At 53.8% G+C, this 25,030-nt stretch overlaps 9 protein-coding genes across 9 annotated transcripts; 5 read left to right on the plus strand and 4 right to left on the minus strand.

The window, feature by feature from the left end:
• Positions 1-988: 988 nt before the first annotated feature.
• Positions 989-3,814, plus strand: B0H18DRAFT_1117412 (uncharacterized protein; the record flags this gene model as incomplete). The annotated part of the gene is made up of 12 exons (XM_048033580.1): positions 989-1,147; positions 1,199-1,244; positions 1,391-1,639; positions 1,690-1,958; positions 2,018-2,039; positions 2,124-2,440; positions 2,497-2,532; positions 2,584-3,003; positions 3,056-3,220; positions 3,278-3,466; positions 3,518-3,684; positions 3,739-3,814. The coding sequence occupies 12 exons, from the start codon at positions 989-991 to the stop codon at positions 3,812-3,814; spliced, it is 2,115 nt and encodes a 704-aa protein (XP_047895362.1).
• A 412-nt stretch (positions 3,815-4,226) lies between these two features.
• On the minus strand, positions 4,227-8,273 carry B0H18DRAFT_953556 (uncharacterized protein; the record flags this gene model as incomplete). Its single annotated transcript, XM_048042197.1, has 12 exons — positions 4,227-4,472; positions 4,528-4,689; positions 4,741-5,170; positions 5,223-5,584; positions 5,648-5,784; positions 6,072-6,459; positions 6,512-6,826; positions 6,950-7,216; positions 7,278-7,511; positions 7,566-7,611; positions 7,742-7,786; positions 8,242-8,273. The coding sequence occupies 12 exons, from the start codon at positions 8,271-8,273 to the stop codon at positions 4,227-4,229; spliced, it is 2,664 nt and encodes an 887-aa protein (XP_047895363.1).
• Positions 8,274-9,508: 1,235 nt separating this feature from the next.
• Positions 9,509-11,425, minus strand: B0H18DRAFT_906142 (uncharacterized protein; the record flags this gene model as incomplete). Its single annotated transcript, XM_048041500.1, has 5 exons — positions 11,375-11,425; positions 11,142-11,321; positions 11,007-11,079; positions 10,358-10,889; positions 9,509-9,986 (listed from the first exon to the last, which is right to left on the minus strand). Coding segments are annotated over exons 2-5 (1,254 nt in total), but the record flags the coding sequence as incomplete, so codon positions are not given.
• A 1,338-nt stretch (positions 11,426-12,763) lies between these two features.
• B0H18DRAFT_1117414 (uncharacterized protein) lies at positions 12,764-13,021 on the plus strand (the record flags this gene model as incomplete). The annotated part of the gene is made up of 2 exons (XM_048033581.1): positions 12,764-12,944; positions 12,999-13,021. The coding sequence occupies 2 exons, from the start codon at positions 12,764-12,766 to the stop codon at positions 13,019-13,021; spliced, it is 204 nt and encodes a 67-aa protein (XP_047895365.1).
• Positions 13,022-14,982: 1,961 nt separating this feature from the next.
• Positions 14,983-17,657, plus strand: B0H18DRAFT_996825 (FAD/NAD(P)-binding domain-containing protein). Its single transcript, XM_048045434.1, has 15 exons — positions 14,983-15,589; positions 15,646-15,843; positions 15,897-15,939; positions 15,987-16,011; positions 16,063-16,102; positions 16,155-16,367; positions 16,431-16,527; positions 16,578-16,626; positions 16,683-16,741; positions 16,788-16,908; positions 16,967-17,073; positions 17,125-17,263; positions 17,317-17,462; positions 17,518-17,562; positions 17,617-17,657. Exons 1-15 carry the CDS (start codon positions 15,128-15,130, stop codon positions 17,646-17,648), a joined length of 1,776 nt encoding a protein of 591 aa, XP_047895366.1. The 5' UTR covers positions 14,983-15,127; the 3' UTR covers positions 17,649-17,657.
• Positions 17,658-18,808: 1,151 nt separating this feature from the next.
• On the plus strand, positions 18,809-19,890 carry B0H18DRAFT_996833 (uncharacterized protein). Its single transcript, XM_048045435.1, has 3 exons — positions 18,809-19,248; positions 19,314-19,671; positions 19,727-19,890. The coding sequence occupies exons 1-3, from the start codon at positions 18,823-18,825 to the stop codon at positions 19,756-19,758; spliced, it is 816 nt and encodes a 271-aa protein (XP_047895367.1). The 5' UTR covers positions 18,809-18,822; the 3' UTR covers positions 19,759-19,890.
• On the minus strand, positions 19,595-20,770 carry B0H18DRAFT_208792 (uncharacterized protein). The gene is made up of 3 exons (XM_048037130.1): positions 20,721-20,770; positions 20,521-20,659; positions 19,595-20,467 (listed from the first exon to the last, which is right to left on the minus strand). The coding sequence occupies exons 2-3, from the start codon at positions 20,621-20,623 to the stop codon at positions 19,926-19,928; spliced, it is 645 nt and encodes a 214-aa protein (XP_047895368.1). The 5' UTR covers positions 20,624-20,659; positions 20,721-20,770; the 3' UTR covers positions 19,595-19,925.
• Positions 20,771-21,469: 699 nt separating this feature from the next.
• B0H18DRAFT_953560 (uncharacterized protein) lies at positions 21,470-22,060 on the plus strand (the record flags this gene model as incomplete). Its single annotated transcript, XM_048042198.1, has 2 exons — positions 21,470-21,641; positions 21,699-22,060. 2 exons carry the CDS (start codon positions 21,470-21,472, stop codon positions 22,058-22,060), a joined length of 534 nt encoding a protein of 177 aa, XP_047895369.1.
• Positions 22,061-22,667: 607 nt separating this feature from the next.
• On the minus strand, positions 22,668-23,333 carry B0H18DRAFT_1153155 (uncharacterized protein; the record flags this gene model as incomplete). The annotated part of the gene is made up of 3 exons (XM_048035743.1): positions 22,668-22,753; positions 22,844-23,095; positions 23,228-23,333. 3 exons carry the CDS (start codon positions 23,331-23,333, stop codon positions 22,668-22,670), a joined length of 444 nt encoding a protein of 147 aa, XP_047895370.1.
• Positions 23,334-25,030: the final 1,697 nt, after the last annotated feature.

Here is a 25,030-nt window from a genome sequence, read left to right on the forward strand (position 1 = left end):
AGCGTCGTCATCACTTGACTCCTCTGCTGGCTCATGGGAGTCAGGATCGATGTCGACGCGAACCTCGTCACCAAACGGAAGATCTCCACCAGCATAGTCACCCGCAGCACCGAAGTAATCGCCCTCAAATGGCATGGGTTCGTCCTCATCATCTGCGTCAAGGTCTTCAGTTGCGGCCGATGCAGGTGCGGATCCGTTGCTCCTGGATCCCGAGGAACGCGATCGATTGTTTGAGCGTGAATGTGCGGCTCGCCGATGGCTAGCCTGACGAGTCGGTCGTCGTACAGACTCCTCGTGTTGCCGGCGTGCGAGCTGGCAGGCAGGTCTTTCACTCTGCCGAAGATGTTGTAGATAGGGTCCGCGTTGTGCGAAGGTAGCGGTGCAGCCGTTACATGTGTATGGCATTATGGCAAGGGGTTGGTAGTATACACGGAGACGCTAGGAAATCCGGTTGTCAGTATGGGGTCAAGGCCGTGCAAGGATTTCAGCTTACTAAAGTACAGATATTTGACGAGTGCAGATGCAGAGAGACCTGACGGCGTGGAAGACGTTGAGTCCAGAGATCGATGGTTGACAGTGCACGCGGCTCGTGACGCAGTAACAGTCGCTGCTTGCCGAACTGGCACTGGGGTGAAGGGCATCACAGTGTCACATCTCACACTGCATCGGCACGTCCTAACCCGCCAGCGCATTCTCTCTCTTTCATCCGGTCTCCTTTGGCGTTCGAAAGCCTTCCTTCCGACTCATAGTACTCTATCCAACTTCCATTTAATCCTAAGACTAGCAGCATCCGAAGAGACTCACCAAGAACACCAGCCGTACACTGGCTCCCACCATCGTGGTTGTCTCGACGACGAACCTCTCTAGCAAATCTGTTACTCCGTTGACAGACATTCATTTGTGGTGCGCATTACTTACTTGACAGGGGCCTGGCTGTTTATAGCTCCATACTGTTGTCGTTTTGCAAGCCTGCTTTCGACACTACCTCATGTCTATTGACGCAGGTCGCACCCTGACTGACTTCTCGCCCTTAAGTCAGGAATGTCGGCAGCAAGCCGTCGTCCTCGCGCTAGCCGTGTGGGTCGTATATCAGAGGTCGACCGAGACGGCTCACACGATGATCTGGTTGATGAACCTCCCGCGGAGTGTAAGAATGGATTCACCAGCTAATATGCGCATACTAACCTTCGAATACTAGCAGCCGGCCGACCTGTGCGTGTCACAGCCCAAGCTGCTCACACAAAGTGGGCGACAATTGTGCCAAAGCGACGTGACGTGTCCGGCTCGCAGACTGCTGGAGAAGGCCAGCCAGTTAGTAGGAAGTCATCAAATGGTATACTGTCGCACAACGACTGTACGTACATTCTTGATTCTGATCCATTCGATGTAGGCAAGAAGAAACAATCCGATGTTGAAGTAACCTCGTCGACGTCTAAGGCAGCCAAGGCAAAGCGGAAGAGAGAAGATTCGGCAGTGGCGAAGGTTAACAGTACCAATAGTGGTGGTAGGAACGCTGGGGCCCGGGATGCAATGCCGCCGAAGTCGCTGAACATCGATAGCCATGCAGAAACAGAGCGCTCTTCAAAGAAGTTGAAGGTTGCCGGCGCCTTGAGACCACCGGAGTCCGAACCGACTCGGAGTACGTATCTTTCAATTGACTTGCAAGTACGTGTCTAATGCCGTGGCCAGAGAAAGCCCACCGGGCAGCTCGGATCGACGTCGACCACTCGGATAGTGAACCCGCCGACGAGTCACCACTAGCCTCACAGACCAAGTCTCAAACTTCCAAGGCGATCACACCTGCAAGGGTGGTCCGTTCCACGTCAGCTTCTCGGCTTGCTGAGGAGACCTTTGACGACGATGGCGAAGAAGAATTCGATGATGTGGACGGCGAGCTGCAGGGGGGCGATGATGAGGAAGCGGAGCATCGCGAGGTCTGTGATGACTTCGACGCAGAGGTAAGCCGAATCCGATCTGTTTACTCTGACCCTAGTCACTCAAGTATGATGCATCACAGCGCGTCACTTTCACTGCTGCAGGTGAGCACAGTATACCTATTCACACGGCAAATTAGTTCTCACTAGATCTCTGACTTGTGCCTCCGTGTTCCGACACTCGGATAGGTAACCAAGGTGCCACTGGCAATAACTTCAGTGCGACGAGTGCAAGTCCGCCTCGCTTCCATTCAAGAGGTTCTCGTTCCTCAAGTGTTGGTTCATATCCCACCGAACCGCCGACAACTGACGACGCTGATGTTGTCGTGGATGAGCCTGAAGAAGTTGAGAGCGAGGACGACGATGACGATCCTCCATCTCGTAACAGCAAGACCAGTCGCTATGCTGTTTCGCGCCGCACCGTGAAATACATCGAGGATAGTGATGATGACTTGGACATGGTCAATGAGAGTGGGCCGGCTGTATCCAGGAACGTGTCGAAGCAGGTATGTGTGCCGTGCTGCGTACTACCTCAGTGGATGTAATTAACCTACTGTTGAAGCTGACTAAGAAGCAGCAAGAGAAACTGAAATCGGAGGTGAGTTGTTCTTGTACGAACTCAACATCAATGTCACCAACCTTTCACTAGATGCCTATCATCCGTCCCTCTGCTTCGAAGGTCAAGGTTGCAAAACGCCCTCGTCATGTCCGCCGTGAGGACGACAATGGTCGTTGGAGGTCGCGGACGCATATTATCGTCAACTACAAATCACGTAGTGTGACCATGGATATCAAGCCGCAAAGTGCACTGATGGGGCAAGTGATCCATAACAGCTACGTCATTGGTGACCGTATGATGGCTTTTGGATTCGAAAACCCGGTTGACTATGCTAGTCTCGACGACATCCAGGAAATGACGAATCCGATGGACAAGGCTGGGCTTGAAGACATCGCTCTTGAGGCGTTAATCTGCTCTTCTGATAAGCTTGGGTATACTGGCCAGGGCGACGTCTCGGAACGATTGGAGAAAGGATCCTATGATGACTATGTCCGACCCATAACTGCCTACGTCGGTTTTATTGCTGTACATCTGTGGCTTCTTTACTGATGAATTGTCGCAGGTTTCTCATCGGCTAGGGCTCTTTCGAACTGCGATCAAACGTGCTGTAACGCCGTCTGTCGAGCATGCATATCAATCCATGATTCAACCTGTGAACAATCACAATGCGCCCGGTGGTGACATTCTTCTACAGAACATGAACTACATTTATCCTTGGACGCTCTCGGTGCGTACCAGCAATGTTGCATGTCTAATATCGCATGACTTATGTTTTCACTCGCAGGACGGGTTTGATTACCGTTCTCCGTACGAGAACTCACTTATCAAGCCTGCAGTACGCGCTGCATTCTTCACGAACGTGCAGTATCTCAGTACTGGGCTGAAAAACGGTGGAACATTTGCGTCATCACTGTCAAGTGCCCCCTCCGAGTATGAGATTCCACCGACTATGATGGCCTTGGCTATGACAGCGGTATGTTTGGTGATTGAATCAGCATTGTGTTGTTGTCTTACCGTCTTTGAGGTCGAGTCAGTGATATCAGATAACAAACTCGGCCTAAGCAAGGCCTCCGACTTCAGCGCCACCAGTATACCCGCATACGAGGCCCATATGACGCGGCTCACTGCGTTCCGCCACGAACGCCCAAAGCGATACCACAGAGTCATGCATGATGTCTTCACAGCCGTGACGTATGGCACTCCTAACTCGTGTGATGGTGAATTTCACTGATTTCTTTATCGTAGGGTGGGACATGCGATGCATCCTGGCATACAGAATGGCAATGCCGCGATCAACTGGAGTGACATACCCGATGAATAGAGGCGGTGCTCTGGCGAACGAGCCTGATCATGGTGGCACTGGTAGTGTGAATAGTAATTGACTACTTAATCCTCGTTTCCCCCCCTCATGCTCTCGATGCTTTCTGTGTCTGCCTTCCTGCTGCTCTCGTTGCTCGTGTTCTGGTCCGGACAGTGCACCTACTACTACTCTTCCATGCAATGCATTAATTGTTCGTTCTTCAACCAAATGCGGCGAGAAATCCAACCGTGATTCTGCCTGAAATGCCCAAGAATACCTTTGAATGTGCAGTGGAATACGTATCAAATACTGGATAATTCTGTATAATATTGAGCATCCAGACTCGGGACCCATGGACCCTAGGTAGTGTGCGGTATTACTGGAAGCAACTGAATGGGAAGGATTACCCCTCATTACGTGGAAACTGGTATAATTATTGCTCATTCACAGGAGAGTTTTTTCCTGATGCACAGGGAATCCCTGTACCCTGCAGGAAAGTCCTGACGAGGTCGCCGAGTGCGTAGTCGCGACCATCAACCCTCAGTGTGCGCTGCTCCTGTGGCACCGTGCTCGCAGTGCGGATGTCCAGCTGCGGCGCGATGGAGCTGTATGCCATGATGTATGCAGCCCATACCTCGTTGACGAACGTGTTAGAGCCACCTACATACAGGCGAACAGCCTAGTAGGAGTCGGTGTGAGTACATGGTGGGCCTGGGCAGTCGGCGAGGTCATACCTGCGTGAAATCGAACCCATTGGCACACGGGAGCCTGAGACCACGCAGAAAGCTCTGGGTATCGGTGTGTTGGGGGCTTTCGTTGCCTAATAGTCCCTTGTACAGTATGAGGGCGGCGACACCACGATGTGTCGCAGGATCCCGGTCACGGAGACTTCTGACCTATCGAGAATATGAGCACTGGTGACGACATAGGAAAGGCTATAGCCTTACATCAACCTCGGCATACTCCACGATGTCCGAGATGAAGGGGGTTATGTCACCTGCAGGACCAGCATCCAGGAAGGCTGACAGCCGCGTCGTGAATGCTGGGTGCCATTCGGCCATGATCGCCTTCGTGACAGATTCGATGCAGCACCCATGGATCAGGTAGTGCAGGAATACAGGGTCGAGGGGCTTCGGGCACTGGCCATTGACCATGAGGAGTGCAGTCAGGGCCCCGAAGATCGTGAGCTCCTTCTTGCGGGCGAGCCTGTTTTCTTCAGCAGCAAAGTGAGCGATGGGACTGTTAGCGATCGTCCAGGTCCCATCTAGGCCAGGCCGACAGAACCTGGGATCTCCCTGGTATTTCTGGAGTGCTGTCCACAAAACCTCACGCTCGACACCTGCACCGAATGACACTACTGCTCCAGCTGGCGACAGCCTGTAGCATGGAGGTAAGCCTAGTGAACAGTGAGGGCGAGGTACTGACCAACCTTCGGAACACGCGATCAGGCGACAGTAGGGCTGTGTAATCGCCGAGATGGGCAGCATCAACTTGAATAAGATACTCCCGGAGGGCATCGACCATCGCATCCATGCTAGTCCCTTCAATTCGCAGTGAAAATGGCCGTGCCTGTGCACCCCGCGCCCTGCCACTACCGTGGGCCTCAGGGTGGCGGCTGGCTGCAGCATAGACAGCTTCAGCGAAGCCACTCAGCTCGCTGTATTGCTGGCCACCGACAGCATCCCTCGGCAGTTCTGGCTCCCACGGCGACTGCCAGATATCACGGGGCATGAATGCAGCTACAGCCGATGGCATAGACGATGTGCGAGCAAGACTTGGCACTGTACGACCCTGGAATATTGCAGGAAAAAAAGATGATGAACTGTGGCGAGTACGGGACATAATGAAGCTCACATTCAGCTGAGCACCAGCTCTGGGCCCAGTCGTGGCATCTGTCATTCCAATATCCGAGTCGGTCGTGGAGGCTGGGCTGCCCGGGTTGCTGTTCGTGCGATCAGGACTTCCTAGCATGGGTGACGGAGGGGGTACAGCTACACCGTGACTGAGCATCAGCAATCAGAGGCTCAGGAGGCTCGGGGAGATGTGCCATACGACTAGGTTCTCGAACATCGTCAAGGCAGCCAATGCACAGAGGGGCAGAGGTGATCGCTTGTGGCCACTCATCCACTGCGAATCGCCCATATAACGCGGTAGCAATGCATGTATGCTCACGAGCGACTGTGGATGGCTGGACGACAGCGAGCAGGGGGCCCGTACATATCACTACAGGGAAGACCTATTAGGCACAGCTCGCCACATACTGGCGAACACTGCTCACCAAATCGCAGAACAAAACGGCCATTGTAAAAGCCGTGGTCGCTGTGAGCGAAGCGGTGCTTATCTGCGAGGAGCATCTCGACTGTTTTGTCGGCCCACAGGGGCTTATGATCGAGATAGACCTGGCCGTCCGCACGACGAATGCCACGGTTTTTTAAGCTTAAAATGCCGAGAGGGAGGCGCTCATGCTCAAAGGCGAGATGATCGGCAGTGGGGACCTCATAGTGGAAAGACGAGGTCCGCATCTCAAGCAAGACCATTCTCGCCAGGCGGGGCAGTGGTGTTGACAGCGGGATGTCAAAGTCGTGACAGAGCCCATGCCCTCGCAGATGATCGACGAAGCTGTCCCGTCCGAAGTTATAGGCAATAAGTGGAGCTGACGGAGGGTCCTACCGTCTTTCGGTCAGCACCGGGCACATAATAGCCACGATGGTCACTTACAGGCTGCGGATAGATCAGACAGGTCACTTTGACCTGGTCTTCGGCATGTGGTATAGGGGATCGTATGATATGGGGGAGATGCGGGAGCGACGGTGGATGCTGTGCCGAGCCACGTGTGCGGCGGGGCCGAGCTGACAGGCTGGAGCCCGCCGTGCGAGGCATACGAGCTGACGATGACAGGCGAGCTACATTGACCTGGCTGGAAGCCTGGGGACGGAGCCTGTTCAATCCCAGGATAGGCTGTGTCAGGCTACGGCTTGGGCCGGGGCCCGGAGTGACTTCGGTGGTGTTGTACAGCGACGATGGGCCTGCTACCTGCGACGAAGAACCAGGGGGGCCATGGCACCGAGGGGGCTGGTCCGAGCACTGTGATACGACACAAGACTCGGTGGTGGGCTACTTTGCTCTGCGAGGTGCAGAGTTCAGTACAAAGCTCACTGACGAAACTCGCAGAGACGAACCAAAGGTAGGCATGCCATGCCAAGGTGTCGTCGACCTCTGTGCGACAGGATTGCCAGGGGTTATGGCCCATGGGGGCATATTGGGATGCGAGGGCGACCCAGCTACTTCGCCAGCCGAGACGATGTGGCCCTGAAAGGATGGGTGCGACGATGGCCTTGCTTCAGGCACCAGCTCAGAAGCCCCAGCTGTTTGGCTAACTCGGTGAGGCTGTCCGGGAACACTCGGCCGAGTAGGCGATGAGGACTGCTCCGAAGAGTGCGAGATCAGATGCATCGTCAGTGGAAGTCAGACAACAGGGACTTACCCAAGCCGACTGTGTCGAAGGCTGACCTGCGACAGTATAGGGGGCTGCAGAGGTCGTGTTCTGGCTAGGAGTGACCGACACAGGGTGCTGCTGCAAGACTCCAGGCTGGGTCTCGCCATAGGCCTGCGAGGGGTTCGGGCCAGGTAGCGACGAATTTGGGGCTGTATTCGAGGCAGTTTGGATGAGAGCCATGAGATCGGCCTGTTGCTGAGCCGAGAGTCGACTGAAGTCCATCTGTGGGCCACAGCGATGAATAGGCGAATCGGTAGCAAAAAGTGAGTATCTTACCTTGACGAACGAATGGCGACTGAGACTGTGAGACACTAAAGGAAGTCTGCACGAGGTGTCAGAAAGAGCACAGAACGAGAAGAGCAGGGGATACTGGCATACAGGGCTGCAAACAACTATGGGACAGGCAGTGAGCTGTCGCCTGATCGTCTTTGACAGTGTCGGGAAGCACATACTGGATATATTGGATTGACGAGTGAAACAGGCTGTGTAGAACAGGCCTATAATCACAGTTCCAGTAGAAATTTTTCGACGAAGGAGTGAGCGACTGTAAAATCTACACCTGGGTTGAACAGCCCGAAAGGTCTTCGCACGAAGGGCAACAAACCTCAATAAATGTTGGAGAGACAATTCTGGGAGAGTGCAGGAACGACGAAGCAATGAGAGGAGGTGGCTTGCCGACTGAATGGCAAGGGTGTGAGCAGACGAAAAGAACGACGAGAGTATAGTGGGGAAAGAGCGAGTGGGCACCGTCGGAAGGTGAGGCCAAAACCGAACTTGCCCTCTATGGCAAGTCTGGCATAGGCCATGGCGACTCGGCCTATGGCAGACCTCGCTATGCATCGGGTTCTGCTCTCATATTGTATTGTATTCCTGCTGTCTTCAATTCGATTCGGGCACAGGTATATGGCAGCAGTACGAGCAGCAGTCGCCACCCTTCTATCCAAAGACTTACATCGTGAGATCCAGCTCGACGAGCATCTCCATCGGGCTACTGCAATTCAAAACCTCCTGGAAGACGATGCGACAAGGTCAGCAAACAAGTACGACAAGTTATATACAGAGATGTACTTACAGGGATTACTTCGGCATGCAATCCAGGTCGGGGAGATACAGACTCTCACCACGAGCCTGTGAGTAGTTCTGCTGGCTTCGGCCAGCACAACCAATCCTCGATGGACAGGGTCAGCATAAATAATTTCATTCGGCATTTGCTCACAGACGACTGCAGGATTGAGCGATTACGATTGGCTTCTTCACACCACGATGGATATTACCATTTTGAAGCGAAGAAGCCAGCCATATCGAGCTGTGAGGCTATTGTAGCAGCATGTACAGTGGAACATCAATTACCATCGGGAGGAACGACAGCCTAGAACAGTCAGAGTCGACACGGAAGTCACAACATCGCTCAAAACACACCTTGGAGGTACTTGAAAGTGTGAGTGACTTGCCTCCCCTTATTCCGAGCCTCAGACATCCGAGCCATTCACACAGCCATGAAGTTGTTCTGCTCGTCAAACCAAGGATTGGCACACCGACCAGCGACAGCCAGAGCCTGGGGGGATCCTGGGAGGTGTTATCAGTGAGCCACATCGATGACTCGGTGCGAAGAAGCAGTGGCAGTGCGGCTCGGGATCATCCGCACGAAAGAAGCACGAACTCTCACCGCATGTACGACCCGGATCCACTGATCTTGGGTGTACGCATTGCTGAGTGTCTGTGGGAACATTTATTGCTGTATAGAGGGGATGGTCGTCTTCGCTATCCGAGCGGGCGTAGCGGAGCCCGTTGACTCGGTGCGAGTGCGGCGCCTCCGAGTCGGAGGCTATGACTCGGTCACTCAGATGTACGTCAAACTTTGGACTCCGAGTCGCTCGTGATCTACCGCCCTGACGCTGGCACAGATTGGGTGCAGCGCGACTGTGGTACCACTCGTCACAAAATACAGTCGTTATTGTCATACTAGTAGGCTCGTTGTAGTAACGAAATGCCAGCCAGTCGTCACCCGGAGAGAATGAGTTTCGCATGGACTATGTACAGTACAGATAATGCAATCAATAGCCCGACTGTCAAAACATATCCATATACTGGCTCTGGAGGTATGCCAATGCATTCACCCAGCAGGCTGCTAGACTCGCTTGATCTGCATGAGCCGACCACGGCTCAATCGCCTGTGCTAGGACACCAATGACTCTGTCCAAAGCATCAACTCCTGGCTCCTCGGGAGGTTCAACCTCGACCTCGTTCAGCCGCTCGGGTGGACCAACCCTACCAATCCATGACGATGCACCATCGGTTTGGGTGTTGTTCTGATGGTAGGCACGCAAAAGACGATCCTCGCGTAGTGCCTCCCAGTCGACACCATACACCTCCAGCTCCTCCATAGTCTGAGCTTCATCGGGCAATTGATCTCCACGTACTCCATGAACGAGCATGTCGAAGACGAACATGTCTATGGGCGAGCGATTGGGCCCATCTCGGATTTGGATTCGGTGGTGGTTCCAACCATCAGCGAAGAAGGCAAGCTCGTCATTGATGCGATCGAGGAAGAGCAGATGTAGGAGCCAGATGTGATTGTCGTTGTTGAGATCAAGGCCATAATGAACCTCGAGTGTCGTAAAAAATTCCGCCCACTTTGCACCGACTTGTGCAGTGACATCGACCCAGAGACGCTCGATGCGAACATTGTGGATGCTCCTATAATTCCATGCGATGTCATTCACCAATCACAATTTGAAATCCCATCCCTTAGATAGATGCCTTACCTGCCCCATATGTACGAGCCCCGTCGCTCACCGCGGTTCGCTTCCATCCATGCAGCAACAGCCAGATTCTCTACACCATGATCGCCACGTACACGGGAAGGGACCCCAAAGATCTCTGCTCCAGCAAGGAACAGCTGGAGAACGGTAGCTGCACGATTATTGCCATGTGCCCGTAGTGCAGTTATGAGACGAGAATAACCATCTATAAATCCGTGGATTACGATCTTCCAGCGGATAAGGCCTAATATATCCAGTCATCGTCAGTACAGTCATGTAAGAGCCACAAAACACTGGTGACCGAACACACCATGCTGGCCGTCATGATGCCATAATGCATTTGGACCGGCCACCTTGTATTTTCGGCGTCGTATGCGAATACGCTCGAAGGTCCGGTGGATAGGGTCAATGCGGGAAAGGGAAGATCGTATTCGCTGACGAGGTACACGGTGGCCGAGCTGTCTCAGCATTCCATCCAGCATCGTGATGCCTGCGCGGGGATAATGCATGCGAAGCTGCTTGAGGAGGTCATCAAGCTGGGCATCGGGCAGGAGGGTTAAAGGACCAGTAAAAGACGAGATATGATCGACATATTGGCCATCGCCCATCGTAGCAGGCCCATGCATGTGAGCTAAGGCTTCAGGGAGAATCGGGTCTAGTAGGTCATCGTGATCATCTTCCGACACCTGGATTGGTTCGGCCGAGAGATCAGATGTGGGGAAGGGATTTTGCTGAGGTTCGGCGATCTGGTATTCCAGTAGAGCATTGCGGACTGTTGATCGCCCAACATTCAAGAAACGAGCGAGGCCTGCAATCGAACGATGCTGATATGCCCACTCTAGCCAAGTCGGGTCGATTGTGATCCTAGGCCGACCAGGCCGACCAGTTTGAGCCCGTGTCACAATTTCAGGCCGACCGTGGTGAGACTGATCCAGGGCTTCGCGGTACTGCAGACGGATGTCGTACAGCATAAGACCGACACCATTTTGAATGTGGCCCAGTTCACCTGGAGGGAATGTCGCTGCATGCTGTTCCACGATGGTAGGTGAGATCAGTAACCTCACCTGATTGTATCATGACCGCGACATACCTCGGTGACGAGCTGCCCAAACTGATTGAGATCATCTCCAAGTCGCTCGAGTACTGTCGAATCTGTCGGATTCGCAAGGGCAGTCTCGACCACATGGACATATCCATTGAAGCGGTGGTAGAACTCGCTTAACAGCGACTGTGGCCTGTGTCCAGTAGCATCGTCACTCATGCTTCCATGCTAAGCTACTAGTGTGAGTGCAGAACCCGGAGGGACAGATGATGCTAACTTACAATGGCTGTGTTGCAAATTATTGCCTCAGAGTGTCGGAGAACGAGATGTACAACACAGTGGACAAGTGTGACGATGACCAGGAGTGAGCAATGACGAGGACAGCGAGTCAAGCCAATCTGATTGATTGATCCTCGATGTGCTCTGAGGCTTACTGCACGTCAAGCCGAATTTTTGCGCAGGATGTCTAGGCTGGATATCCGACAGATGATGTCATGAAAGTATCGTTATTCGTTATGTTCTAGCGCATTTAATGTAACGTGATACATGTTGAGACTACATTCCTTGGCCTGTCTATGCTGCTGGAGTATAAGTCTGAGGACTGCTTACAGCGTACATAGCAGTGAGCTTCCCGGAACAGCACCATGCGGAACGATCGCACATTAACACCCGTCCCACAACTCATGCTACCAGACACTACCCTGCATCATGTGCTGTCGAAACACCGTCAACCCACAGTGGTGCGCAGCCGCCAACGGTCACCTATGCCCGCGCGAGTAGCCGAGTAGCAACAATCGCAGTCGCGCCCGCGATCGACTCATACCCACTACTCAGTGTCAGCACCCGGGAAACAGCGGCACCAATGTGACGTGTTTTGCGTCTGTTGCCGTCAAAGGGGCCACACTGGCCCGATGGCATTTGACGATGTCCTAACGTTGCGAGGCGATCTGTAGACCCAGAGGAAACTCACCGTACCCCTGCACGATGAGCTGTCTCTCGTGTTGACGCGATAATCCACCTTCGCCCGGGCATAGTCCTGACGCCCTCGAAACGCCGCCGATACAAAGGACACACCTTCCCTCCCTGAATCTCATTGACATAAGTCGATTCCGGGGCGATCTGCGCAGTACCACGCCGCACCACCTTTACAGATCGTCGTCTGCCTAACCTACCTTCGCACCGGCCTCTGCACACACTGAGGCAAACAGAACCAGCGACAATCAGCCCGCCACTGGCAGCGCATGCGCATGCAGACGGCCTGGCGCGAGCGAGGCAAGGAGTGTGGCTTCCCCGATGAAGACAGGATCGATGGCCCGGCGGCGAGCTGACTCAGACAGGGTGGATGAGGGAGACGTGGAACGGCACACTGTGGGATCAGGTGAATGTTGTGTGTCCTGGTCGAATCGAGGCGACGATGCTTACCCAATCTGTTGTGTTTCTGTTCAGTGTCCGCGCTTCGTGGCTCCAAAATACGCCAAGGGTGTGGACGACAGGAGTGTGCAGTGCGTAGCGATTGCGTGCGGCGGCTTGCGGGCCCCAGTGAGGCAGTTTGTGCTCGCCAGTGCACCTCTCGGGCTGGCCGAACTGTTTTCCGGTGGCCGACCTGTTTTCCGATGAAGTCGGGCATCCGTCATAGAGAGGACCGATCGCCGTCCAGCGAGCGACTGTCAATGGCCGAGGTGGAAGCCGCAGCAGCTGTGGTTGAGTCGATGTGCAATGATCGCCGTGAGAAGTTCGGGGGCGGGAGTGTCGAGGATGGGGAACACAGCGGGATGGCAGAGGCAGAGAACCGGCATCGAGGCGAGAGTGCATGCTGGCACATTGACAGCACGTCTGCCGCGTTATCAAATGGTAAGTGCGATAGACGTGAGTTTCTGTGGCTGCGGCTCACCACGTCGACTACAGACAACGCACGAGGAGGGAAGTAAGGAGGGTGAGAGGGGCACTACTAGTAGGCCAGTATAGGTCAGTAGACGGGAGCGTCGGAGCGAGGGATGGGCGCCCAAACGCAGAACACGTGCTGGGAAGCACGGTAGAAGAGGAAACTTGAGGTGTCGCCAGGCCTTGAGGGAGTGAAATGGACTCTAATCACAATTTCTGCTCGGGCTCAGCACATGCGAATGAGGATGCTCGCGACGGAGCGAGTGCACAACATATGGAATGAGGCTGGCAGCGACTCGGTCAGGTGGCACTGCTAAATACAGTAATACCTCGGGCATGTCTCGGCATTGCCCCAGATGGCCGTAGCACCGACATCTCCCTAAAGCCTAAGTATTTGCATGCAGAGAAATCAGTAATATCGCGTGAGCTGCAGATGAATGCCTGAGACACATGGCCAGTAGGTTCATGTAGGATGCTGTACGGCCCTCTACGACCCCCTTCACAAGGTCACCGAGGGGTCACCGAGGCCTATCACATGACCTGAAACCTCGCACCTGAACCTCACACCTCGAACCTCGAACCTCACATGCACACCTCGAACCTCGTAACTCGCATTGCAGTGCTAGATGCCAGTGTTCGGGCGTATACATCGTACCTGAGAGACATGGCTCACGAGGTCGGACCTCGTAACTCAACCTCAAACCTCATCTGTAGACCTCGGCTGAATCTCGGACCTTACAGTGTGATCGTAGCCTTGAACCTGAACCTCGTGCGAAAATGGCTACGTGAACCTCAATCCTGCGCGAAACCTGCTACCTTGCGAGTGAACCTGGCCGAAAACCTTGCGGGGCAACCTCGATCTCAATAAATAACGAAAAATACATTCATACGCTCGCCTAGGCTCTGCATAGCCCATATGTCCATGATACGCAGCCCGAGGTTCCCAGTTTTGGCTATCAATAATCTCGAGCGAGAAATGGCAGTCCGACGAAGGTTCGAGAGTGTGTAAATCTGTTCAATGGTGATTCAACCATGGAACGTGCTGAGTGCTGTACTGACTACGTACGGCGAAATTGCCTTCAAGACGGAGACACGTATATCTTACAGAAGCCTGCGAGGGGAAAATGCATTCGAAGTCAGTGATATAATGAGTAGGACTAGTCAATAACGGTAGTACTCACACTCGCGATCCGAGTCGGTGCAGTGGAAGAACCCTGTATTACCGAGTTCCTCGGCCTCGAGGAGGAGGAGTGGCCCAGTGGCTAATGCCGGAAACCTCCGAGACAGTTGTTGTCGAGCGTCTACGGCGTCTCGACTCAAGCCACCATGTCCTCAGGTTGTATCGCACGGACAGTCCTCTGGTACCACGGTTTTATGCTTGCGTGACCTGTGTATTGTTGACTCTGCTGTATTCTGGCACTAAGGGCACAATGACTTAACAAGGTAGGTTCTCGGCGTCTTCACTTCGGTTCCTCATTATTGATGCTTTCCCTGACAGCGAATTCAGAATCAGGCCTGTATACGCTTGGTATACCTCCAGCCATTCTGGCTCGAATATCATTAGCCCATTGTCAGCATGAGATTTTGTTTGATCAAACCAAGCCGTCGAGCCTTTGGATAGTTTGGGTACACAGACTGAGTCGACATCCTATACGCTATCATGAAAGGTCCGAGGTTACGTCCGATACTTCAATATCTGATGATACCTTGACCGGCAGCTCAGTTCACACACTTCGGTGTTGGATCAACTCCTTAGCTCCTGAAACTCTGGATCTCTGTGGGAAGGCGGAAATGAAGACATATCGCGATCAGCAACCAGCGAGTTACCGGAGTGTGGACGTGTTCTCGTAGCCAGCCCCTAGCAAATACGGCACGCGGGATTCACTCATACGTAGGTTCTGTCAAGCGTGACAAACATATGCCGGTAACATCCTACTACCCGACATCGCCGGTAAGTCGTGACTTCAGTTGTGGACAAACTCCGTGTCTGATTGTGGTGAAACGACAGCTCCGTGCTGTCTAAGACCGATCACCGTCATTCATCGAGAAGCTATAACTATCTTGGATTGGGTGCAATCCACGCCGCTTCCTTCGTCCCCAACAGGTCTGCGACGACTGCAACCTCGACTCACATTCCACCTCGTGCATTCAGGATGAGTTCTCTCGAGCTTCCCACTATACAGCGGCTCAACTCTCAGGTCATACCCGATCTTTCAGCCTTGGACGTCTCTCGAGAATGGCTGAAGCAGTTTGCTTCAGCTGTCGAGTATGACACGGCTAGCATTCAGGAGCTCTTTCTGGAAGACGGCTTTTGGCGTGATCAACTCGCGCTCTCTTGGGACTTCCGGACTACACAAGGCTCGCAAATAACTCAATATCTCCAGGACCGCCTGAGATCCTCGAAATTTCGCGTTGGCGCACTGTTAGAGGATAAGCATCGCGTCCCGGCCTTGACCAAGCCGTTCCCGGATCTTGTTTTCTTGCAGTTCTCATTCACGTTTGAGAATGCGGTCGGAACGGGTACCGGGACTTGTCGCCTCGTGAACTCAGAGGGTGTCTGGAAGGCGTACACGGTGTACACTGCCCTGGAGGCGCTCAAGGGATTCCCTGAGAAGGTGAGCTCCGTCGCAAGTCTTCTGCCGCTCGCACTGATAGCAACTCGGCATCTCAGGTAGGCGCATTGCGCAACGCGACCATCGAAAATGGCGACTGGGTCAAGAAGCGCGCGGATGAGACCGAGTTCAACGACGAGAGTCCAGTCGCCCTGATAGTGGGCGCTGGTCATACAGGGCTCGCTCTGGGTGCAAGATTGAAGGCTCTGGGTGTTCGAGCTCTGCTCGTCGAGCAGAAGCCGAGCGTTGGCGATAACGTGGGTGTAGTCAGCTAGTGGGTCGTGCTAGGATCTAATTAGCCCATGCGTAGTGGCGCGATCGATACAAGACACTGTCCACGCACGATCCTCTTTGTGAGTTCGACTGATATCATCATGAACTTCTTACTAAGGCGCTGTAGGGTACAACAGAATGCCATATCTCAAGTCGGTGCAGTCTGCTAGTTCAGAGCGATCGTGACTGACATTCATCTCTAGTTATCCCTCGACATGGCCCATATATGCTCCAGCCGCAAAGGTGAATCAGTCGTCGATCCATGCGTCGATTGCGTCTGAACTGATCATCCTAGTTGGGCAACTGGTTAGAAAGCTTCGCTACCTCGCTGGAACTGGACGTTTGGACGTCTTCCAAAGTTGAGCATGCTCGATGGGACGAGTCGACGAAACAATGGATTGTCGACATCCGTCGAAACGGAGGCACGAGGGCAGTCCAAGTCAAGCACCTCGTCTTCGCCACCGGCATCGGTGGCGGCGTCCCGAATATGCCTACTGTACCCGATCAGGTTTGTTGACAGACTTAATCGACACTTTCCCTTGATACAAAAGAAATTGACGTGTTCGAATAGAACGTTTTTAAGGGAGAGGTTCTGCATTCTTCCCATTTCCATAGTGTTGAGGACTACCCTGGAAAGAAGGTAATAGTCGTCGGTGCTGGGTGCTCGGGTATGTCCTACTTGATGAGTGTATGAGGACTATTTTGACCGAAATTTTAGGGCACGACATCGCGCATGACTTCGCAAATCACAATGCCAACGTGACGATGTACGTCTTGCGCGTATTCGTGACTTCACTCGCTGACCATGCGTTGTAACTTGTAGGTTCCAGCGATCTGCAACTGTCGTCATTGCAGCCAGCACATTCAACTCCGGTCTTTCACGTGAGTAGTTCAAGACATGACGCTGGCAGAAGCTCAACTCATACAGGCCTTTACAATGAGGAGATCCCGACTGAGATTGCGGACCACCTCAGCGCATCACTTCCGCTCCTCGTCAGCATGCAGTACCAACGTCGCATCTTCCCATATCTCGCAGCGACGGTAGAGAAGTATGTCAACATGCAACAACGTACTTAGACTGTTCATAACTTGTTGTCGTATACACAGAGCGAAGCTAGACGGATTGGAGAAGGCTGGCTTCAAGACATCTCTCGGTCCAGGAAACGGAGGGCTGCTTCCTCTCATCTATGAACGTGCTGGTGGTTACTACCTTGGTACGCCATCTCTTGACACTTCTCGCACAGATGTCTGATGTCGGTTGCTAGATACGGGAGCGTCGCAGCACATCATCGACGGGAAGATCAAGGTTAAGAGTGGTGGCTCAATTGAGCGCTTCGCCGAGAACGGACTGCGCTTCTCGGATGGTTCAGTGTTGGAGGCGGACATTGTTATTTACGCCACAGGGTCAGTACTTCAGAGACGCTCCAATCGGGTAATACTGCATCTCACACTCTCAGGTTCGGTGATTCTCGAGATGTTGTCAAGGATATCTGCGGATTAGATGTGCATGCGAAACTCGTGCCTACGTGGGGCACAACCAGCGAAGGCGAAATTAACTCAGTCTGGAGAGAAAGCGGTCAAGAGCGCCTCTGGTTTGCCACTGGTGCGTCTCCCATCATTCAGTATCATTCTCATTGAGCTCATGACGTCGTGAACAGGCAATCTCGCGATCTCGCGCTACGCTAGCACTTTCCTCGCACTTAGTACGTCTAATGCCTCATGCCGAATAGTGGTTGTTTTTGACTGCATTGTTACAGGAATCAAGGCTGACGAGGAGGGGCTTGTATAGTAGCTCTCATGGTCTCGGTGTGTCCGCACACACAAGGGCCGCAATCGAAACGAGTGTGCGCACATGAGTCAGCTACGATCATACTACAAGCAAGTATTGTATCTTCGAGTGTACTGGTAAGTCGCCATATGACTTGACACGGGAGTCTGAGTTGTAGGCTGGCAGAGTCGTTGTCTGACTGGGCGCTGGGCGTCTCACGGGATGCGGTAAGCTGTGAAAACGGTGCTTTTACTACCCCGGATTCATCTAGTGGAAGTACGCAACATTGCACGCAGTGTATCGCTCAATTGACGCGAAACATTGGTAGGTTCGACAACGACTCATTTCCAGTCAATTTATGTATACACAGCCAAAGATTCCACCGATGTCATCAGATCCGAGGCACTCCTCATCGAATCGCGCGAGTGCACCGACTTGGCCTACTACCGAGGTGAGAATGAAGATTGTGGTGTGTAGAAATATGCCTACGAGCAGGTACGCATTGCGGTTGTATCACTGTCGTCAACTCGATTAGTCTACTCAGATGGGAAAGTCTACTTGAGACGACTCACAAACACAGGCAAATCGGGGTTGGGATTGACGGGGTCTTCGTGGTTCGTCCCCACAGCGCGCCCGGTGGCCTCGGTCATGCCGACAAGTAGTGCGGCGAAGAGGGCGAGCAATGCGAACTTGGTGGACTTGAGTCCGTACATTTGTGTCGGTGTCGAGGTGAAGTTGCTATTGCGATGGAGAGAAATGGGCGAGCCTAGCTGGTTTCATACCTCTGCTAAGACCTGTTGTGGTGAATTTGTGCATGCCAGAGCTCCGGCACTGGGTCGCACATGGCACAAAGATAGTCCTACTTACTAGGTACGTTATTGATACTTCTTCCTCCGGCTACCTCCTTCTCATATCAGGTCGTCTTCCAGGTGCTTCAATCACAGCGGAAACCGAAGCCCCAAATCCCAATCGGTGTCATGAATTACTGCTCTTGAAACCGATGTACTGGGAAGATGTGCGCATATTCGTACATGTGACAATCCTCTTGCACAACGCAACTTTGGCGGACGGTTCTGGATGGACCTGGATCCCGTCCATCCACAAACACCCCAGCAATGAGCCGCCCTTTTTTCGCGCGCCTATCTGACTCAGACCCGAAGGCCTCCTCTCCCTTGCACATTGCCCCCTCGTCACGATGTTTGGAATGTCGCGCAAATCCAAGGCCTACTCTGCGCTTCCCAGCGACAACCAGGATCGCACTGCACGTGTATCAACTGGCGCATCATCGACGTACATTCTACTCACATTCATATGCGTGCTCTGCGCTGTCCTGAACACGATCCTACTCACGCAAATCTCGGGCGGGCTCCGATCGTCCGACGAGAAGGCAACAACGACATTCGGCGTCCAAGAGCTACGTCGACCATCACAGTACATTCATCTCGACTCCGTTGCCCGCCCCTCGCCGCCAGTTCCTCGCAATTTCGTCAACCATCCCATCCTCGTCAGCATCATCGACAGCGACCATACACACAAGGTAGCTGAAGTCGACGCCAGACGGTACATGTCGCACAATGGCATGATTTCGCCGCCTGAGCGGCATTATATCATTGCGGACACGGCAAGTCATCGCTAGTCTACGTCTTTCCTCTGAACAGCACTCACCGGATCTCTGGCATAGTGCAGGTATCGACAATTGTTCAGTTCCGCGCGATCGACTACGGAATGGAACTATGTGAAATACACGTCCACCTACCCCCTCTCTTTCCCGGGCCTCCCACGGATGCTGAAGAGCCATCGGTCGTTGCGACGCTGCACCGACTCAACTCGACACTCGCTTTGGATGAGCGCAAGGTCTCATTCGCTTCTAGGCCGCCTCGGGTGTTCAAGGTGGATGATATCACCGTCACTCCGTGGCATTACAGATTCTCTTGCGTGTCCGAGAAAGTGCTCACCTTCGAGCTCTCGCATTTGTCATACGACGGAAGTGACGAGACTAGCATTGAGTGGTGGCAAAATGACGATGGACTGCGCGGGAAACCCGGTAGGTTCTGTTGCCGGCGCTTTGTTTGTCGGCGCTGACTAGGCACGCTGTCGAGCCATCTTCATGAAGCAACACTCGACGAAGTGAATGTTGTTACCCTCGATGGTGGGCTCGGGCTGCTCAGCCTGTGCGCGAGCCGAGCGTCAGGCCGCCGCCGTTGCCTTGCATTCCCTTTCGTAGCTGTTCCTGTCCGTGATACGCAATGAATACGATCATGCAACGAGAACGCATATGTCTGATTCCGTCTGTACTACCTAAATAGGATCATTCTGCGGTGCAGTCAGTTCAGGCGCCACCCATTCGATGTTGAATTCCAACCACTCCTGTTGCTTCCTGTCCAAGGCGGCAAAGACAGCCTCCCAATCTCTGCACAACAAGTTGTCCCCCATCCTGTGCGCGGCATAATCCCTCTGCATGAAATCACCCTCCTCAAGCGTGTCGATGGCGTCGCAAAGGAATGTCTGTCGGAGATAGTTGAGACAATGTTGCCAGTGGTGGTAGTTGGGCTCTTCGTCCGAGTGCCCGTACTTGGTGAGCACTCCGCTGTGTAACGTTCGCAGGCAATGAAGCTGGTGTCCGAAGACTGTGGCGACGGAGCGGAATTGCGGACCGACGTGCGTGCTTCCAAAATGCCGTGGCTTGTCCAGCGCATCCCACTCTTTGTTGGCCATGTGATCGGATACATTCAGGGAGAAGTGAACCGACTCCTGGAGCGTCATTGCAACGCGCTCGATGTTGCTGACAGGAAATTCGACGGGGTAGTCATGGCCTATGTAAGAGTATTCCTTCGCCACGACTGTGGGCAAGTCTTTCAGCATACTGCCACAATCTGACTCGGAAGACATTCACCCGCTGCTGGACTGGGATCTCGAAGGAATTCTGCCAGGAGCCAAGCGGTGGCCATGACCTGAATCAGCGCCGCGATCCATATCGTCTTCTGTAAGGACGACATCGAGCTTCGTGCTGCTGCGAACCTCAGGGGTTGTCACTGCGATGGCGGTGAATTCTATGAGCAATTCTCAGTGACTGAGTCAGGAGGACGCACATACACGTAGTGCCCGCTGTAGGCCGTATGGACAGTTTGGAAACGGTTTCGGCGGCCGAACAAGAACTGTCGTGCGCGTGTGGTGTGCCGTAGTGCGTCGACCGTATGCACGGTAATTAGCTTTCCCTTTCCACTGAATGTCAATTGCGGAGAGTGCATGCCTTTGACAGCGCAAGGTTTGATCTGCCTGACTGAACAACCATAAGCCTTGCTTTGAATTTGTCGTCATAGAACTTAGGAATGGACATCTCCATGATCAATTCAGCATGCTTTATCATGGAGATCCGTCCGAGTTGAACAAACGTAGGCGTGCTGCGATAAAATCCGAGTCAGGACATCGAACTTCAAGTTGTGACTTGTGGGCATTGCAAAATCACTGCCCGAGTAAACCGACCTCCTCGCAGTAGTACTGCATGCCTTGAACTTAGACTCCTCGCTGCTGTGGCGGGCACACCTGATACATACGGGTTTAGAAAGCCTGATAATGCCTGGGTTACTCATGCCCCGGCCTCACCTTGAGTGCCACGAGGCCTGTTGGATTTGTATTTCACTGCATATAGGAATTGAGTTATGTGGCGGTCATCGGCGGAGCTGGCACGTACCGAGGAATCTTCAGCCACGGGGACCATTGACATACGCTGCAGTCGAGGTCCCAAGTACTGGAGCAGACAAGTGTCAGTCGGATCTACCTTACAAGAGTGCTGCACACCTACTGGCAAACTTCCCCCAAGTTGAGCCGACGCTGACCTCACCATGCCAGTTCGCCACCGGCTCGGACGCGCGATTGTCCTCGTCCCTTTGCTAGTAGCAATATGCATCTTAGCTGGATACACTGGCACATCGGTGTTCTTCGCTCGCACCCATGACGCGCCTCTGGTACAAGTAGCCGCATTGGCAAAGAGGCATGCTGCGCACCTTTCAGAAGGTCGGCCTTTATCGCGCTTGGTGTTGAATACCTAACGTCCTAACCAGTTGTGTCTAGATGGTTTACAATTCGAAATCCTGCTGTCCGCTCCCGTTGCAATGAGCATCGGAGACACTGTACGGTATCAGCTTAATGACCCGTTCGCGGAGGAGGAGTACGCTAGGCTGATGCCTTCTGGGGGGCATCTTGTGTATGTGCACGATGCAGGTCGTCCAAGGGGTGATGCGGTCGAAGAACCAGGTCCCAGAGCGTACACGGTGACACTGTTCCACCAACTCAAGTGTCTCGACATCATCCGGCGCGAGTTGACGGACGACAGCCTGGAGACGCCAACGATACGCGCAGCCCATTGCATGAACTACCTGCGTCAAATGATCATCTGCCGAGTCAACACCATCAGGAAAATCTGGATTCCCTAAATTTGACTATCTTAGTTCTAATTAGTCTCATCTTCCTAATGACACTCTCATTGAGCATGATTAGTACTAATCAGGATAACATGCATAATTTAGTTCATACTATGAAGATCTTATTCATATTAGCTGTAATTGTTCATAATAGTTCATAATCCTCAGCACATTGAGACATAAATATGACTATGGTACAGCTATGCCTGCCAAGATGTTGATCAGCATGGAAAGTAGAGCATTCTTCAAAACAATACTGGTGATCCAATCACAAGGCTGGCCCCAGTCATAGATATCACAAATGGAATGAGGAGATCTAGGACTATGATATCAACAGCTCATACACAAGCTCTATTTAGTATACAGGTATGAGACAGAGGCAAACATCGAGAGAGGGGCTGGCAGAAACAATATATCTGCATGTGGCTAATTGTCCTTTGAACAGAGTGTACAGTCGGCAAGCAGGCAAACGAGCAAACAAATGAATGGGTACGTGAACGAATGTGCGGGACAGCGGGAGGGCGAGCGAGCGAGCAAATGGGTTGGCGGGCAGACAAACGAGGGGGCATCAGGCCAGCACGAGCAGGGAAATGCAATGATAGGATGTGAGAATGCGAGATTAATTGACCCACTGAACATACCCTTGGCACGGCGGGTACAGCCTGCACGATGCACATACGTCTCGGTGCTCGAGGGAATCCGGAGCTGGATGACGTGTGAGGGTAGTCGATGCCGCGCGTAGACGCGTCCAAGGTGACGAGGATTGTGGGCTTGCTTGCGAACAGAACGACGCACCGGCCTTGTCATATCGCACTGGGCTCAACTTGCTCAAACAGTCCTCCTCCGCCTTCCGCTTCGCCGCTGCGTGCCTTTCCTCTTCCTCCTCCTTCTGCTCGCGCTTTGCCTCCTCCCTAATTTGCTTCACGATCTCTTCACGCACCTTCTTCAGCTTGTTCTTCGTCTCGGGTCTGAGCTGCGCGCCGAGACCTCCGCGTATCCCGGTCGCCTTGCCCTCGCCCGCGATCGTGTCGACGAGCTGGAAGGCGGCTTGGATCGAGGGGTAGTGTAGCAGCAGCATCAGACGATGGTGGCAGCCTCAGCTCGAGGATGAGACGCTTGCCACGCTGGCTCTGGGGGAGGGGCGCGCTGGGCCGGGTGCAGGGATTGTTCGTGATCGACAGCGAGGGAAGTACTTCAGGGTAGACAGGTTCGAGAGCACCACAGGGAGGTCGAGCGCGCCGAGGGGCTTGAGGAGGTTCGTGGTGACGTCCGCGAACTCGGACATGGCCGTGAGCGAGGGCGGGAGGGATGGCTGGTCGGTCGTCTTGGTGAAGGAGGTCCCAACGGCGCGCGGATGCCCATCAGTACATCCTTCGCGACGACGGCGAAGACGCAATCGGGGACGGCGCTGGCGGAGGCGCGCGCGCTGAAGGTGAAGTCGAGCTTGACAGCATCGGCGGCTTGTTAGTCGAGCTCCACGAGGCCGCGCCCGAATTGGTAGGCGAGTTAGAGGAGGTCGTGTGCAGGGACTCAGAGTTGCTGTCGCGGGCAAGGCCTTTTGGTGCTACAGGTTTAGAAAACTGAGCTTCTAGTAATGACGAGTATGCGTCGAACCTCAGCTCTGAGTGGATTTCGAGAATCTTCGTCGTTATCTGGCCTTCGAGCCGTGGAACAACTGGCCAGCGCGAGGGACGGAGGAGATGAGGGAGTTGACGTGGTCGATCCGCGTGCAGAGCTCGACAGTCGAGCGTTGAAGTCAATATCAGAGACATGGGCGCGGACGTCGTCAAGGCGGGCGTGCATGTCGGTAGACTCGAGGTCCGGAAGGCGCGAGCGCACATCTAGCATGTCGGGGATGCGCGCGTGGATCTCGTCGGACTTAGGTATGTCCGGTATGTGGGGACGTGGTGGCGTAGCGAGGCAGGACAGATGTTCAGAGGGGCGCAAGAATTGGCAGACAGTGGTCATCCGGGGAGCACGGCGAGCACGTCGGTCAGCAGTCTCTGAATTTGAATGACGAAGCGGATATACCACGCGATATGCTCACAGGGCGCGTGCGTGCACGGTCTTTTCAGCGGATCGAGGCACAGCGACCTATCCGCCAGTGAGCCAGCACGGTCATGCACTGAAACCAAACGCAGCAAGAGAAAGATACATCGAACGGGGGCGCACCTTTGGTTTCGAGCCTTCGCGCTCGCTGTAATCTCCCTCTTCCCCCCGTCGCCCTTCGAACTTCATGCTCTACTCACCCTCTCCTTCTTCCGTGTTCGTTTTTGTATGACCGGGAGATGGCGCGGGAGCTTTGATGCGTGGCGTTCGGCCAAGGTGGGGTAGTAGCAGTCGTGGGTGAGTCGCCAGTTGAATACGACGGTCCGGTAAGTGAGTGGGCAGATAACCACGCGCATAGCGCGGGGACGGGTAGACGAGCGAGTGTCCACGGATGGTCAAGACTCCGTGCGAGTAGGCAGATGAGTCGACGCGTGCGGCGAGTAGTGGGCGGGCGAGATTGGACTTGCAGGTTTGGACTCTGGCGGTCACGGTCTGGCGGTCTGAATCACGGTCGTCGAGAGCCACGTTCGGGCGCTAAAGACTTAGCTCACCTCCTCTCCCACTGCCAGCGCATCCGTCCACGCACCTAGCTTGCCCGCCCTCTCGCGCCCGCCCGCCCACACAGACCCGAATCGCAGAAATGTAAACGTCGGCGTGACCGTACATGCCGCTCGCGCAAGTGCTGGACGCACCTGCTAGCTGACACTGCCTTCGACAACACAGGCTCTCGTGCTGTACCACGCAGCATAAAGACGATGCGCGCGAGCAAGACAAGCCCGAGCGCAACGAGCACGAACCGAAGACGAGGCATACAATAAGACGAGGGGCGGGAGTATTGAACGAAAGGAAGGCAGACAGACGGAAAATGCAGGTGAGTAGCCTCTACTAATCTGTTGCTAGTTACCATGCCTGAGTACGCGTATCGACGAGCTC

The sequence above is a fragment of the Fomitopsis serialis genome (assembly GCF_022376445.1).
Source record: "Fomitopsis serialis strain Sig1Antser10 chromosome Unknown B0H18scaffold_20, whole genome shotgun sequence".
In the NCBI taxonomy this organism is placed as follows: Eukaryota; Fungi; Basidiomycota; class Agaricomycetes; order Polyporales; family Fomitopsidaceae; genus Fomitopsis; species Fomitopsis serialis.